The sequence below is a fragment of the Ips typographus genome, linkage group LG4 (genome assembly GCF_016097725.1).
Source record: "Ips typographus isolate SLU linkage group LG4, UJ_Ityp_2.0, whole genome shotgun sequence".
NCBI lineage: Eukaryota > Metazoa > Arthropoda > Insecta > Coleoptera > Curculionidae > Ips > Ips typographus.
The window spans coordinates 9,992,092-10,006,719 of record NC_138425.1 but is presented as its reverse complement, the minus strand read 5'-3'; the positions used below and the strand labels follow the sequence as shown (position 1 = coordinate 10,006,719).

The 14,628-nt window shown below is 32.1% G+C and overlaps 2 protein-coding genes across 3 annotated transcripts in view; one reads left to right on the top strand and one right to left on the bottom strand.

Moving 5' to 3' along the window:
• LOC145727779 (uncharacterized) overlaps positions 1 to 14,628 on the top strand; it is an 82,244-nt gene that overhangs the window by 42,325 nt on the left and 25,291 nt on the right. The window contains exon 4 of the mRNA XM_081977601.1: positions 2,991 to 3,200. Within this exon, the coding sequence (XP_081833727.1) occupies positions 2,991 to 3,200 (210 nt within the window). The remainder of the gene's footprint in view (positions 1 to 2,990; positions 3,201 to 14,628) is intronic.
• LOC145728441 (uncharacterized) lies at positions 4,504 to 7,826 on the bottom strand. Of its 2 annotated transcripts, none has more exons than XM_081978684.1 (8): positions 7,311 to 7,826; positions 7,048 to 7,259; positions 6,421 to 6,984; positions 6,052 to 6,303; positions 5,442 to 5,577; positions 5,232 to 5,384; positions 4,809 to 5,035; positions 4,504 to 4,757 (listed from the first exon to the last, which is right to left on the bottom strand). In XM_081978684.1, exons 1-8 carry the CDS (start codon positions 7,689 to 7,691, stop codon positions 4,577 to 4,579), a joined length of 2,106 nt encoding a protein of 701 aa, XP_081834810.1. In that variant the 5' UTR covers positions 7,692 to 7,826; the 3' UTR covers positions 4,504 to 4,576. The 2 variants fall into 2 exon arrangements, with proteins under 2 accessions (XP_081834810.1, XP_081834811.1); XM_081978685.1 differs by having other exon boundaries at positions 4,815 to 5,035.

The window sequence follows — 14,628 nt, the reverse complement described above, 5'->3', positions numbered from 1 at the left end:
CCTAAATTGCATTGAACTTGGAAAATGCCCAACTATTGCACAATCCCGAATCAATTTAAGTTAAACCATTGACCGTATAAAAGGTACGTGTATTTGATGGTTTTAAAAGAATTTTATAGCTTTTGTTTGGTTTAATCGAACCGTTTAACTGTCAAAACTTGTAATTAGTTTCATCTAGTTAAAAAGGCTTTAAAAAATTTAACAACCTAATCCCATCCTCGACAGTGCTCTTCTATTTCTTTATCGGAGGGATGGAAACCATTGTTAGAAAAACCGAACCAGAAATGAATTACTCTTATTGAAATTTTACTAAACCGTAGCGAAAGCTTGACGGGGGTAAATGGTACGCGGATTAAGGAAAAACCCTGTGAAAAATGAGAAGAATTTCTCCAAAAGACTATTACATACTGCCAGGGTTTAGAAGCAATAGAATGGACTGTGTATGTTTTTATTCAACATTTTATTGAATGTGAGGCTTTGCCTTAATGTATAGAAACTTTGTTTTGCTTCGTAATTTAAGTGTGAAAGTTTTTTAGCAAAAAGTAGATATACATTAAATAGAGAAATAGATAATAGAAATAACATTAAATAGTTTACAATAAAAAAGCTAACTATTCTCAACCAAATGTACTATTAGTTTTCTTAAACTTTACGAAAAAAGAACCTTTCAGTAATCCATAAAATAATGGAGCAATTTTCTCTAAAAAAACTATAATGTACTGTCTGTGTTTAGTAGCTAATGGAAGCAACGTTATATGTTTTATTTACTCACTCTTCGTTCAGCTTGGTCTATTTGGTTTTTTATGGTTTTAGTTGTAATTATAAAATGCTAAATGTATTTCAATGTTGTTAAAATATTAAATAATGGATGAAGAGATTTAGAAACAGTTCTTTTGCATTATATTAAAATTGTAAATATGCAGGAGAAGCTTTATGAGTGTGTATACCACAAACATTATAACTTCATTTAGTAATTAGTTAAAAGTTAAATTTAGCTTTGTAAACTCTGCTCTTTCATAACGCATAAATAAATTTTACCAGAAATACCTGCCAATACAAACCCACAAATCATACTATTCAGCAGCAAATCTCTGAATTTATAGATTGCATAATGATTTATAGCCGTACTAATCTCCGTCTAACAATAACTGGCCTTTTTCTGGCAACTTTATTTTATCTATCCTACAATGCCTATTCTGATAAAACAGTATTGATTTTCTATGATCCAGCAGAATAGTTGATCACCAATATGCATCAACATCGTATTAGCGGAATACTTACAATTTGAATGCTAAGCACGAAGTTTGATTAGTTATCAAATTGCCAATTCGGTTTAGCTTCTCATCGATCACTGAATAAAGTTGGAAACGGACTTTGGACCACATCAAAAGGAGATTACCCTTTGAGTATGTTGTAATATTAGTTTATCAAACCACTACAAATTAACGACAAAATGTAAAGTCAAATCAAGTTAGGGTAATGTGAGTTATATTTTGACATTTTTGTTATTCGTAAGTTTCCTCCATCTCCAGTTTCTTTAGGATATGGTAAAAAAACTAGAATAATTTCCAACTAACAATTTGTATGACCATATTTCCGACATTTTCAAGCCACTCGTCTGTTATGTCTAGCAGAAAGCTGGGATTTCAAAATGTAACTTTCAGACAATTACAAAAAGTGTAAAAGGGAGGTACTGATTGGTATATTTACATTTCGACCTTTAAGTTTCCCAATTTTCGAAATGTTTTCTTCAAGTTTTCCAATTTAGCTTTGCAATGAATTCCAGACAAAGCTCAGATTTACATAATTTTATTCTAACGCAAACTCTCGGGTCATCTAACTGTGGTGAGCAACTATTATTTAAAAGGTATGTAAAATTCAGAACGGTTTGAATTATTATTTTTGCTTTATGAATTTACTTAATTAACGCAAAAAGGGAGACTTAATTAAAATTGTCAGTTTAGGTCTCTAAATTAAGTTCATAATATGTGAAAATCAGTACGTTTGGTTGGTTGGGGTTGGTTCTGAATTATTAATAGGCACGTGTGCCAAACTAAAACCTGGGGCAGTTAATTTGAGACAAAATTTTTTTCTCATGGATTTGCTTAGGGAGTGTCGTTGATTTTAAACTTCTGCATTTATAATTAAATTTATTAGTTTCTAACTATTTGCAAATTGTTATCAAAGTTTCAACTCCTCAATCGTAACTAAATTTCTGCAACTTTAGAGAATTAATTAAAAAGTGTCGCTTTAGTCAAACTTTTCTTGGTCTTTAGCATTCAACGGGTAAGTTACGTTGCAATTTAAACTCATCAACTATGCACCGATTGAGTAAGCTACAAAGGGTACTTTATACCACTTTGGATAAGGCGTTTTATTCGTAAAGCCCACACGAGACACATAAGGCCTATTAAAGGATTGAGCAAACGGATTTCCGAAACTAATTTAAATCCTAATACAAACTCTGCTTTTGACTGTAACTTCGCCCTTTTGTGCTGCAAACCTGCGAATGGCAGGATCTCTGTCTGCTGAGATTAAATTGTGCACCGCCGCGCAATTTGCAAAAAAATATAGACCAGAGAGGTCGATATTTTATTGAAATGTAACTGTAAAAAGAGTTTGGTATTGCGCTGTATCGATGATTTAGTCAAAAGTTTCAAAAGCTTTTTAAGAACTACAAAGCCAACTTCAACAAATAAGAAAACAATGTTCCACCCTACAGGTTCTTATGATCAATAGAATCGTAATTCGAAGAAAAATACATGTTTTTATATGAAAATACAAGCTTGATTGAACAAAATATGGAATACTCAGAAAATGAATATTAAATGCGAGAGAATAAAGCAGATTTCGGGAAGATAAAGAAGAACACATTTTATTATTATTATAGAGCCTCTCCAGTACTTAGACCAAAAATTCAGAACTTCTAAATTAAACCAATAATTTTCATAATAGTTTTTTTGTCCAAGTAATTTCTGGTTATTTTCCAGGTATGTGATATCGTCTCTGTGCGGCGCCTCCTGTCCTACACCAGTCTGGTTAATAGGAATGCTGTTCTGGGTGGGTTATTTTAATTCCGCTCTAAACCCCCTCATCTACGCCTATTTCAATCGGGACTTTCGCGAAGCCTTTAAAGACACATTATTATGCGCCTTGCCCTGCTGCTTCGGGCGCTGGAAAACGCCCCCCCGATTCCTCTAGCCGCAGGACTACAGCCCCAGTATAAGGGATGAACGGCTGTGATATTTCCGCTATTCTATTTACTTTTTTAAGAATTCCATAATTTTTTTCAGGACGACTGAGAACAGGATTGGTATAGTAGTAAAGCTGTTAAAACTGTATGAAAGATTAAGGAAACCCTCAAAGAAGTTTTCGTAGTTCTCACAAAACTTGTATGCTTTAAAAGCAGAAAACTGGTAGTCTTAATACTGTTACACTACTTTTTAGTTGTTTGTTGATATTTACAAACTCTCAGAAAACTCCCTAATACAGTTCTTGTGGCTCTCACCAGATCAATCTAGTTTAATTCAAATATTTGCTGTTAAATGACACTCTCTGTAAATTGGAATTTACTCGATTTTTCTGAGAGTTCAATGTAAATTTGGTTAAGTGAGTGAAGTTGCAATTTATCAGGTTTCAGGGCCCCACTAGAATGGTCGCCAATCAAAAACAAGTGACCTATTCGTTTCAAACTGTAGAGTAGCTTTCCCAATACTCCAGAAAAAATATACGTATTTGATAAATAAATAGGTCAGGTGTTTTAACTAAAACTTTCACTGTACTTGAACTAATCCAATATTTGTATTGTATTTCTAATTACTCTGTTTGTTCTAACGCTATAAACTGTTTCTGGATACCAAAAGCAATATTTAAAAGACTCAGTATTGTTTGTAATTATCGAAAGTCATTAAAATATTTAAAAATGACAGCCGCTGCATCTGTCCCTGTTGGCTTACTAATTTCTGTGATATCGATTTTATGTGGTTGAATATTTGTTATTTACGAATAAATTGTACGAAAATGTAGATACTCTTGCTTTAAGGTCTTCCTTTTATTATATTTTTCCATCTCTTGAATAAGCTGCAGATCTCCATTGTATATAATTGCTCAATACTGTAGAATTGTAATGTATATTTTAATTCCTACTTTATATTCTGTTTGTTTTTTATACACGGTGAATAATATACGTAATTAATTGCTCAGCTGTTAACCCAACTTTGTAATTTTTTGTTCAAACTAATTAATATTTTTTTTAGTTTTTTATCTGTGTAAAAAACCATACTTTTTGCTAATAAATTATGAAGTTAGTCACTCAATTTTATAGATTAAATTAGTTGTTCTGTTATAATTTTGAAGACAATCTAATTGGCCTATTTGTACATAAAATTAATCACTCGAAGGCTGATTCTCACTAGTCCTACGAATCAAAAGCCTTCCAATGTGAATAACTATTTCTTTTGAGAACCGGCTATTACAGTAAAAGTTTAAGTCAATAAGTAACTATTGTTGATGTAATAGCTATAATGATTGTATATTTAACCTAAATAAATATATTTGTTAACTGAATTTATGAGTTTTATATTTCATGAAGTACATGATTGATTTCTTGGTTCCTTCCCTGGATCGGTTCAAGGCTGATGTTAATGGTTTTCCTTTTTTCTTGGTACTCTGTAACTGATGATTTCCAAGTAGATTCGGGTTGTTCTTCAGGAATTTTGTTTTTCTTTCTCTTAAACTTTTTCCGTAAAGCCGAACAACTAAAAATCAAATAACAGTTTTGATAAAAAAAACTAGGAACAAATTGATACCTATACCATCTGTGCTTAGTTTTGCTATCGTTATTTTGAATAGTAGAACTCAATTGTGACTTGCACTTATCAAAACTTTTTTTAACTGGCATGTCAATTTCGTTATCGTGGGAAGGCAAACTAGACAAAGTCGTATGTCTAACGACATCTCCAAATATCGAGCCACGCTGTAAAACGTCTAAGGTTTGACGAAACTTGTCTGCTTCCGCAGTGGCTTGGGATATAAGCTAAAAAAAATATAAACACCATATAAAACAAGTTTTCAGTATTCTAGCGCTATCTATGGAAAATGGGTACAACTGAAAATAGAACTCTACAATTCGTTGAAAATCAATACATTAGTCAAGTGAAGGCAGGAAAAGCTACAACTTCAGACTCTACAAGACATTTTTTGTCACAAAACGTCTTATTTAAACGACTTACCTGTTCTTGACTATGTGATTCTTCATAGTTAGGTACACCCCAACTAACTGTACTAACCCTTCTGGATTTTTGACTATCATCGTCTTTATGCGACAAAACACTATAGGATTCCTTTTCGACAATAGTATTTTTCACATTTACATTTGTTGCGCTCTTAAATTAAAATAATTTACATTTAACAGTTGTTCGAATATTTTTTCTGTGTTTTACCTCATTCTCTTTTGAGTATTTCAATAAATGTTCAGCAGATAACCTAGTTTCGCTTGTTTTGTATGGAATTTCAATTACTTGGTCAAAATCATTGTAAGACACCATTGTAGACGAATCTTGCGCTAAATAATGATATCTGAACGAATACTATTATTAGTTATTGCTTTTAACAATGTTTATTAATTCGTGTAGAGTAAGTTTTATGCTCAGTTTGTTTAAATTGTTAATTGCTGCAATAAAAGTTGGAATTTTAAGTTATAAGCTTGTAGTCACTTAATGATTTTAAAAAACTTAACAAGCTCTTTAATTTGTCAGGTGCACCAAAAAATTTCCAAGAATCTTTTTGCATGTTACAATACTTTATCATTATCTTACTATTAGAAGAAGAAGAATTAAAGTGGTTCAAGTGTCAATGAATGTAACTAAAAAAAGTAAATGTAATTTTAGTTTTTCACAGAAAATCTGTTTTGTAAAAGCTCTTCTGTATAAAGACTCCTAAGATTCACCAAGCTATCAAGTAATAAATATGGCAAATGAACCACAATTTTGTGTTGATTTGTGTCAATCTATAAATCAGGCTTTATTCTTAAGTTGTTTAAAAATGTCTTACTGTGGATCTCCTATGTCACTTAAATCAGCATGAACTTCCACTAAAGGTTCATAGATATCGCAAATTTTGGCAGCAAGCTGACATTGTCTAGTTTTGCAACACATTCTCATCCTCAGCAGAAAATTGTAAGTACTGCTTGTGGGATCATTTATAGGGCAAGTCTTGCTGTCACAACAACTTTTCCATTTTTTTGAACCTACTATACCGAGTAGTTTTTCGCATGTGTTTGGCTGACATGGTTTGTTTAGAGCTCTAAAAAAAATGGTTTACTTATTTCAAACCAGAAACTAATTTTTATGATTATTTTCTGGTTTCCACCACCAGCCTGTACGGATATACTTTGCCTATTTTAAATACTAAAGGACATACTTTTCAATAACAGTTTGTTTCTTTTTACAATTGGTAGGACAACATTTGCCTCTATTGGGATTTTCGTAGTTATTTGTCGGAAGACACCTCTGACAATCCGAGTTTTTAGTACAATCAGTGTGCATAGCATTTGTCTGATAATTTTTTGAAAATTCAAGTTGTACATTTCTTGTTACATCCGTGGTGTCAATAATATTTTCTGTATTTTGAATACTATTTTTCTGATTTACATCACCCAAATTCATATTAATAGTAGTGGAAATCTTGTTAACAACAGTTTGTGGTCTTGGCGGTTCTTTCGTTGGTAGGTTTAAAAGTTTTAAGGATGATTGTGATTGGAGCTGTGTAACAACACTGTCATTCTTAGAGTAGCTTACGCTTTTGCGCGAATATTTTGAAAGTTCTTTCAGAAATATGCTAGACGGAATTCTATTTTGATCGTTTTCTTCTTGATTGGAGGTTAGTTTGTATAAACTTTTTGTAATAGCTACCGCTATCTTTTTTCCAAATGAATCTGAATCAGACTTTTTTACAGGACTTTCTGCAGACTCCACGTTATTCTTCCTATAAATCCGGAAATATGACTGGGGATTACTACATCTGTTAACACAAGTAGGTTGAACTTACGACTGAAGCTGACAACACTTGAAATGTGGACAAGTTATATCGTTTTTACCGGAATTCACTTTTTCCTTAGGGACAGAGAGCTCGTATTTACTCAAATCAGCATACACAGAAGGCGAAACGCAATAATATACAGCATTTCTGTTTTTTGGAGCTGATTTAAACTGATCCAGATTTGATATTGTGCAACAGTTTGGTGGTCCACACAGTTTTATCTAAAAACCTTTGCATAAATACTCAAACTTTCGCCAAACAACTGAACAAACCTGAACATTTTTTTCACCTGGTTCTTCAAACTTAGTAGATTCCTGTTTTGAACATCCATAGTTGACACATCTAGGATGGTTGAAGAGTGTATTTTGCTCGTCTAGATAACGTTTATTCACATCCTCTTTTAAGCTTTTTTTGGGTGTAGTGGTTAGATTATCGGAAAAAGAATCCCAAAATGTGGCGCAATTTGACGGTTGACAATACTCTATCAGTTCTTTAAGCTCTAGAGGAGACTTAGAACTGTTTTCTCTAGAGACATTTTCATTACAATTCAATAGTTTACAATACGATGCTGGGGTTCCTGATTTCATGTATTGTTTTGCTCTGGTCAGCTGGCAATTTATAGGTCCACATGATTTGAGGCTGGTGTCACTCATTTATGTATTGTAGAGAGAGTTACACAGTTTTATACCATGACAATGGAAACATGAGGGGTTGTACTAGAATTTTGGTTTTGTACTTTGAAATCAGATTGAAAGACTTTTTGTGTTTTTGGTTAGATTTTTGTGACATGTTTTGTGACAGTTACAATATGAAACAAACCACAGTAGCCATTTGCGTAAATGACAGCACTGTTTGTAGTTTGTGATTGGTCAAGAAATAGCAGCAAACTAAAAGCTGCGTTTTTTGACCAGTCACAAACTACTCACTGTGATTTACTTTTTTAACCAACAGTTAGATGCAAGTAATTGTAAAAAATTTAGCATTTTTACAGCTTTTTTTTAGTGGTTAAGATTTTCAAAATGTTTTCATAATTTAAAAATAAATGACACACCGTTTGTTATTGAATTTTAAACTAAATTTGTCCAAGTAAATTTTAGTAAAATGTATTTTTCAAATAAAGCAACTAATTTCCTTTGATGTTCAAATTTAGAAGTTCAGTCTAGGACCAACTGTAAAAGTGGCGCCATCTGAGTTTGAATTCACTGTGAGTTAGAAGAAAATCGATATCTATTTTGTAACAAACAGAATTCTGTTTTTGGGTCCTGTTAAATATTGACATACCAAGTAATTATTAGAAAAATAAGAGAACTCTGTTATTAACAATTCTTTGGTGTAAAACAGGTATTTAGCTTATTTTCTGTTATTCTCTATTATACAAAAACTAGAGTTCTCTAAGAGTAAAAATAACTTAGTTTTGCTAAAATATACCTAAGCCTGTCTGAAATCCCTTTATGGACACTTCTAATATTTGCTATAAATTTTAATTCAAACAGTTTTCGGAACATTTGACCTCATTTTAGAGGACAGTTTATAACACATTTAATTCAAATGGAGTGTATTTTCAGTTAACTTTTAATTAAATTTGCAACTTTAATGCAACATAATTTAATGTAACAATTCTCACCGCTAAGCTAATAAGCTCATGCTGAGAGAACGTAAAATTCAATTTTCAAGTGATAACAAACAACTCGCTCAAAAAGAACCCTCAGAGACAGCTGTTGCAAACATCGGATTAATTCAATATTTTTCGTACTAAATCCCCGCCGTAAAAGCAGTAAATTTTAAAATTATGTTAATATTTCGGGTAATTTTATTAAAACCCTTTGAATGCCGGTTTAAATGTTCAAAGGAAAACGAGCGAGGTAACCAAAATTAACATCACGAAAGACTCGCATAATCTTATAACCGGGCGAAAGGAGATTTAACGTAAAATGAGAACGATTTGCATGATTTTACTAAATCAAACAAAGTATGAATATTATCAGATTCAATTATGACATTGATATGAAGATACTGTCAAGAGTATTGGTAATTCTTTTAATAAACTAAAACTGCATTTTTTCTATAATCGAAAGACTGTGTATTTTGTAGTATGGAAAATACTACAAAATGAGCCTAAACTCGTCTCTCTAGATCTTCACGTTTTCGAAAATGAGAAAATTGGAAATGCTTTATTTTTGCTTCTGCATATGGTTACTTTAGTGCAAGGATACTTAATAAAAAAAATGACAAAAATTGCATTTTTCCAATTGTCTATAAATCCATATATGGATATACTGCCTAAAACACAATGGTTGTGGAATTTGCTTTAATTTCTGTTGTAATGCACAATAATAATCAACAATGCAAATTCATTAATTTGCCAAACAGTAATACAATTTATGCATCGAATGTATTTTACTTCAATCAAAAGGAGCGGAAACACAATAAATGCTAACAATACACTGTTTACACTGGTTTAATAAATGTAGTATTATCAAAATATAAAAAATACTTGTTTTGGAACTTAGTTATGTATGTTTCAGATGATTCTGCATCAAAAACCTACGCAGTGTCATCTACATTACATTTAACGTAAAATTTAAATACAGGTCAGTTCTTACCAAAAGACAGTTTGGATGCAAAAATCAGTGTTGAAAGTAATGTAATGCGAACAAAATTTACAATTATATTGCTTTTTGCCACTGGGACAAACTCCGAAAGAACTAAGAGAACGAATTAAAAAGTAATTTGTATTTGAAGCGGTGCTCTTGAATTTTCATAAAGTTAATAGATTTTAAGTTTAGTACACCCCGGTGGGAATACAAAGTGTATTGCTTTAAAACCGCCCGCAAACATTGGAGTATTTGGATAATGGATTTCTAAACATGTCCCTAGAAATGAATCTTGGAAAAATAGCTCTCCATTGGGGACGTTCAAATTAACATTTCACCTTTCCATAACTGAATTAAATTTGCACTTTTATCGCTACTTAACCACTACCATTCCGAAAATATGCTAAGTATGCGAAATTAAAAACTGATTAATGTAAGAACGCTCTGCGTGGCGATTTTCCACTAAACTTTAGAGCGAGATGGCGCCGCCGTCAGGTGAAAAGCATGGAAAGCCATACGAAAAGCGAAACGATTTTATTCGGCGATAAGACTGGTTCGCGTTCGCTTTCCATGGAAACTGCGTCCCGGATAATCGTATAGTCAACGGGCGCGAAAATTTCATTCTCCCAAATTTCATCCCTAGAAATTTCCTAAAATGTGGTAACAAATGTGAAAAAAACCGAGAATTTTTTGGACATATAAAATAAATGCAAAATAAACATGTGATGTTTTTTCGTCTCAGTTATCTCACCTAATTTAAGGTAAGAAATCGATTGTATATCTGTTCTAGTATTGTGATCTTTAAAAAGTGCCTGCACTAAATTTTCAACAAAAACAAAATAATTCTCTCAACACTAATTAGTGTAAAAAACCAAAGCTTTCATAATCATGAGTCTAATAAAGTGCTTTAATGCAACCGTACATATCCGGTTCAATTAGTAATGCATGCTGAAGTAAAAATAATCCAGCGATGGTTTGAAATAAAGCAGACAAATGTTAAATCCCTTGTAAGCGATATTCCTATGTGGTTTGGGAAATACAGGAAAACTATATTGGGTATTTCAAATATCAGAGGAGTTGAAATTGAATTAGCGTTATTGATCATAAAATTTGTTTATGGTTTAGTTAGTACATAATAAATAAGCTGGAATAATGCAATTACATTAGTTTTCAATAGTAGGAGCAAAGTAATTTAAAGTCCTTTGGTATAAATATGTCCTTTGCTGTGCATTGGAACCTTCCTGGAGCAAAATTAAATATTGCCCAAAATTGCACTTTTTGCAAAAATGGTATTTTTTCAATTTTTGAATGATTGTAACTTTTTTATTTGAATTCGCCATTGGAAAGAGGATAAAAAATACTACAAAATGAGCGAAAACTGGCCGCTCTAGCTCTTCATGTTACCTAGATATTCACATTCAAAAAGTAGTAAACATTTGTAATTTTTCAAAAAAATTCTTTAAATTTTAAAGTGTCATCAGTTAAGTCATATTTCAGCATTAGTGTAAAAAAATTACTATCATACTTTCTTGTATAATGAATCGTATAGATTTGCATAAAGAATTACTTTCGATATCAATTGCACAGGAATTAAGCCCATCAGTCAGCTTGCGTGGAGGATTTCAATTTTAAAGCATATTGTTACCCGATTTTCCAAAATTATACGTCAAGTTTTACCGTTAATACGCAATACAGCTTTTTTCTTTTATCTGCAAAATTTATATGTCCATAAACATCATGCTGCCATGAAGTTCCAAAAGCGAACCGCTAAAAGCATTTCCGTGTTTTATTCGATGAAATTAAATATTGGTTATATTTAGGACAAGTACTGAATAGCTCTAAATTTATTTCAAATTAAACGGTAAGGGATTTTGTAAAATGTGTGCAGCTAGTTGTAAACTGGAGCATCATTAAATTCATATCTAAATTTCTACAACGCAGTTCCTTTATTAATTAAATCAATTCGAACGAAACAAATGAATTTAATTGAAATTATTTTGTTTTAAAGTATAATTTTTTTGTTTACGAATAACTCTTTAATGAAAGAGTCGTTAGTGGAAAGGTTCTTCTACACTTGCTCGTTATTAATTTTACTTATATTACATAAACACATGAATTACAAGAAGGACGTGTGAAATAATATAAAAACCATAAACTTTCATGCTACAGTTTTCAGATAGTCTGTAATAACCTTAGCACCACGATAATGAGCCTTGTAATTCTGCATAAACGCTTTTGGTTGAACGTTTATTAGAGAAGTTCTAGAATACCAAATAGCCACTAATTTTTGTTAACGAACACACTAATAAAGATAAATTCAATGTTTAAATGACTGTGCTTTTCCTAATTGTGACTCTACCAACTTAATTAAGGATACTAATGCACTTCATGTATGCAAAGCACTGTACTTTTTGGGGATTTTGCGAGTACCTAAACTTTCGCTAAATAACCATTAACCACCACTAATATATCATAGTTTTGAATCTTCCATGTCATCAAATCAATAGAAACCATTTGCTGACAGAACCTATTGACCGGATATTAACAAAAAAAACGACCGGTCGTTTTAGCCTGACGTTAATGCGTTTCTTATTTCCTTGAAACTTTTCCAATTTTTGTTCTAATGGAATAATGAAAATTACCTCGTTTTACGGTAGTTTGTTTTGTAACTTAAAATTACCAGACAATTGACATTTCATTGCAGAACTTCGTGGAACAGCTACTAAATAATGATGATTTTGCTTTGCCAATCACTTTCGCTAATAGGCCACATGGCTAATACCTGAACTTAGAAGGGATTGGATCCCTTATTTACGGTCTATTAATTTCTCACGAAGCCCTTCTGGCCACCATTACTGATGGAAAACCCGAAAGCAGAAAAAATCGGTTTCTAAAACGTTGTTTCCTGTATTGGTGCTAGTGTAATGTGGAATTAACCCTTAAATTCATTGTTGTTTGTTTTGCAAAAGCAATTCAAGTTCTTGAGCAGAGATTGGTTTAAAATGTAAAATTCTTCTGGAAAAGCTGCTCCTAATTTATGGCTTCCTTTAAACAGGAAAGTTTCAGTTGGCACCACCATAAATTACCTTTACTTTTTGAGAACAGACAACAAACCAGTTTAGGTAATATACGTAAGCACATAGTCCTGACAAATTAAAGTCGCGTTGTTTTATCTAACAAAACTATTTATTTATGGGTTTGTCATGTATTTTACGACAAGAAAATTGTAACAATGTGAAATCCAGTGGTGTAAGTCCCACTTAAACTCAAAGCCAGATGCTCTATATATCCTTCAGTTCTCAAGCTCGAGTCAGTCGACTTTCTTTAGTGGCTAGAAACTGGGACATGACTATATGAATACTTTTCGCGTGCCACAAATAGCTCTCCGGCACCCTTTTAAATTTGCAACGCTTCCACAGTTTCAGAACTGGTTCAACTCCATTCTTTACGAAACGGAGACAATGCATTTTAAAATACGGTGGATTAAATTTTTGAATTTTTTTTACGTCTTAACGTGTAATTTTAACATATGGCAGTTCCTAAACTAACATTTTAACAGTTGCACCACTGGACTACCAACTTGGGTGCAGCAAATGCTTCATGATTTATTAAGCACCGTCAATGTCCTAGTTTCAAAGTTGCTATCTACGGTTCAGTCCTGAATAATTTACACTACGTATAGAAGTTCTACTATTCTAAGGAGTTGTTTTGACTAGATGCATTAATATTTACACAAAAAGGTTCAAATCGATTCTAGAATTGTATTGGTTATTGTTATAATTTGTTAACTAAATCATTAATTTAAAGTTGAAATAGCAGTGATTAAATAACGCCTATCAGGTTTTAGTCAAATTTAATTACTACAGAATAATTTTAAATTGCCATCGCATCATTTTGATTCATATCAGTAAATAGTTATTTGTTGTTTTCTGAAAATCTAATAATTTCTAACTGAGCAAATTTTAGTAACTTAAAAAATAACAGGAATTTAATTTAAATAACTTTCAAGCCTTAATTCAGCACCTACGTATTAATCCCATCACATTTTCGTTAACAGACAACCTGTTTCCGGAATTGATTGAAATGTAATTGGAAATTCAGGGGCACTCTCAGTTAACTGACGCGATTCTCTGATAATATTATTTAGGAACTTGGTTCCAAAATTAAGAAACGGGGTAAATGTGTGGTAGATTTTGTTTTCAAATAGAAAACGATCCAAAACAGATATCCTACTTAAGGACAAAGTTTTGTAAGGGATTTAATCTAAGATGGGGGGAGAGTAAAGTTTCAGTCAATCTCAGAACTACTAAATTTCGTGTTTCGGGTAGCTGGGGTGTTAATTACTTATAAAGGTCTTGCGTTAATCTAATGGTTTTCACCTCATACGTCACAATACAGGTATTTTATGTAGGAGGTCTACCTCTCCACGTTAAAATAAAATTAACATTGTTTGTAACAATGTTTTAATTAATTTGAATGATCAACTTTTCATTGTCGTTTAAATTAAAACGACTTTAAATACCCAAAAATGTAATTTTACCCTTTATGCTTGGGAGTTTTTAATAACCGTCATAGTCCCAAATGCATTGCGTGCTTTACACACACATTCATGAATTAGCTACTACTGTTATGCCATTCATGTGTGTGTAAACTGCGGCAAACATGACACAAAATGTGCATTTTTACGCTTATTTGCATCAAATTGAAAATAGCTCTCAATCCAAAATAACATTAACAGAGTAAAGTAATAACTGAGATGCAACAAAAAATGTACTATTTGTTCAGGAGCCAATTTAAATAGTGGAAACGTTTTGATGAACGAGTTTGGCATTGATTAATTAATCAAACCTAAACAACCGAGCACGCTATGTGCAGTTTGAATTTAAAACGTGATCAGAACCTTGAAAAATATGATGGTAATACGTAATCACAGAAATTGTTCAGAACACCGCTAATTTTGCCAGTTTGTGCTATAAGCAACCCTCATCAATTTACT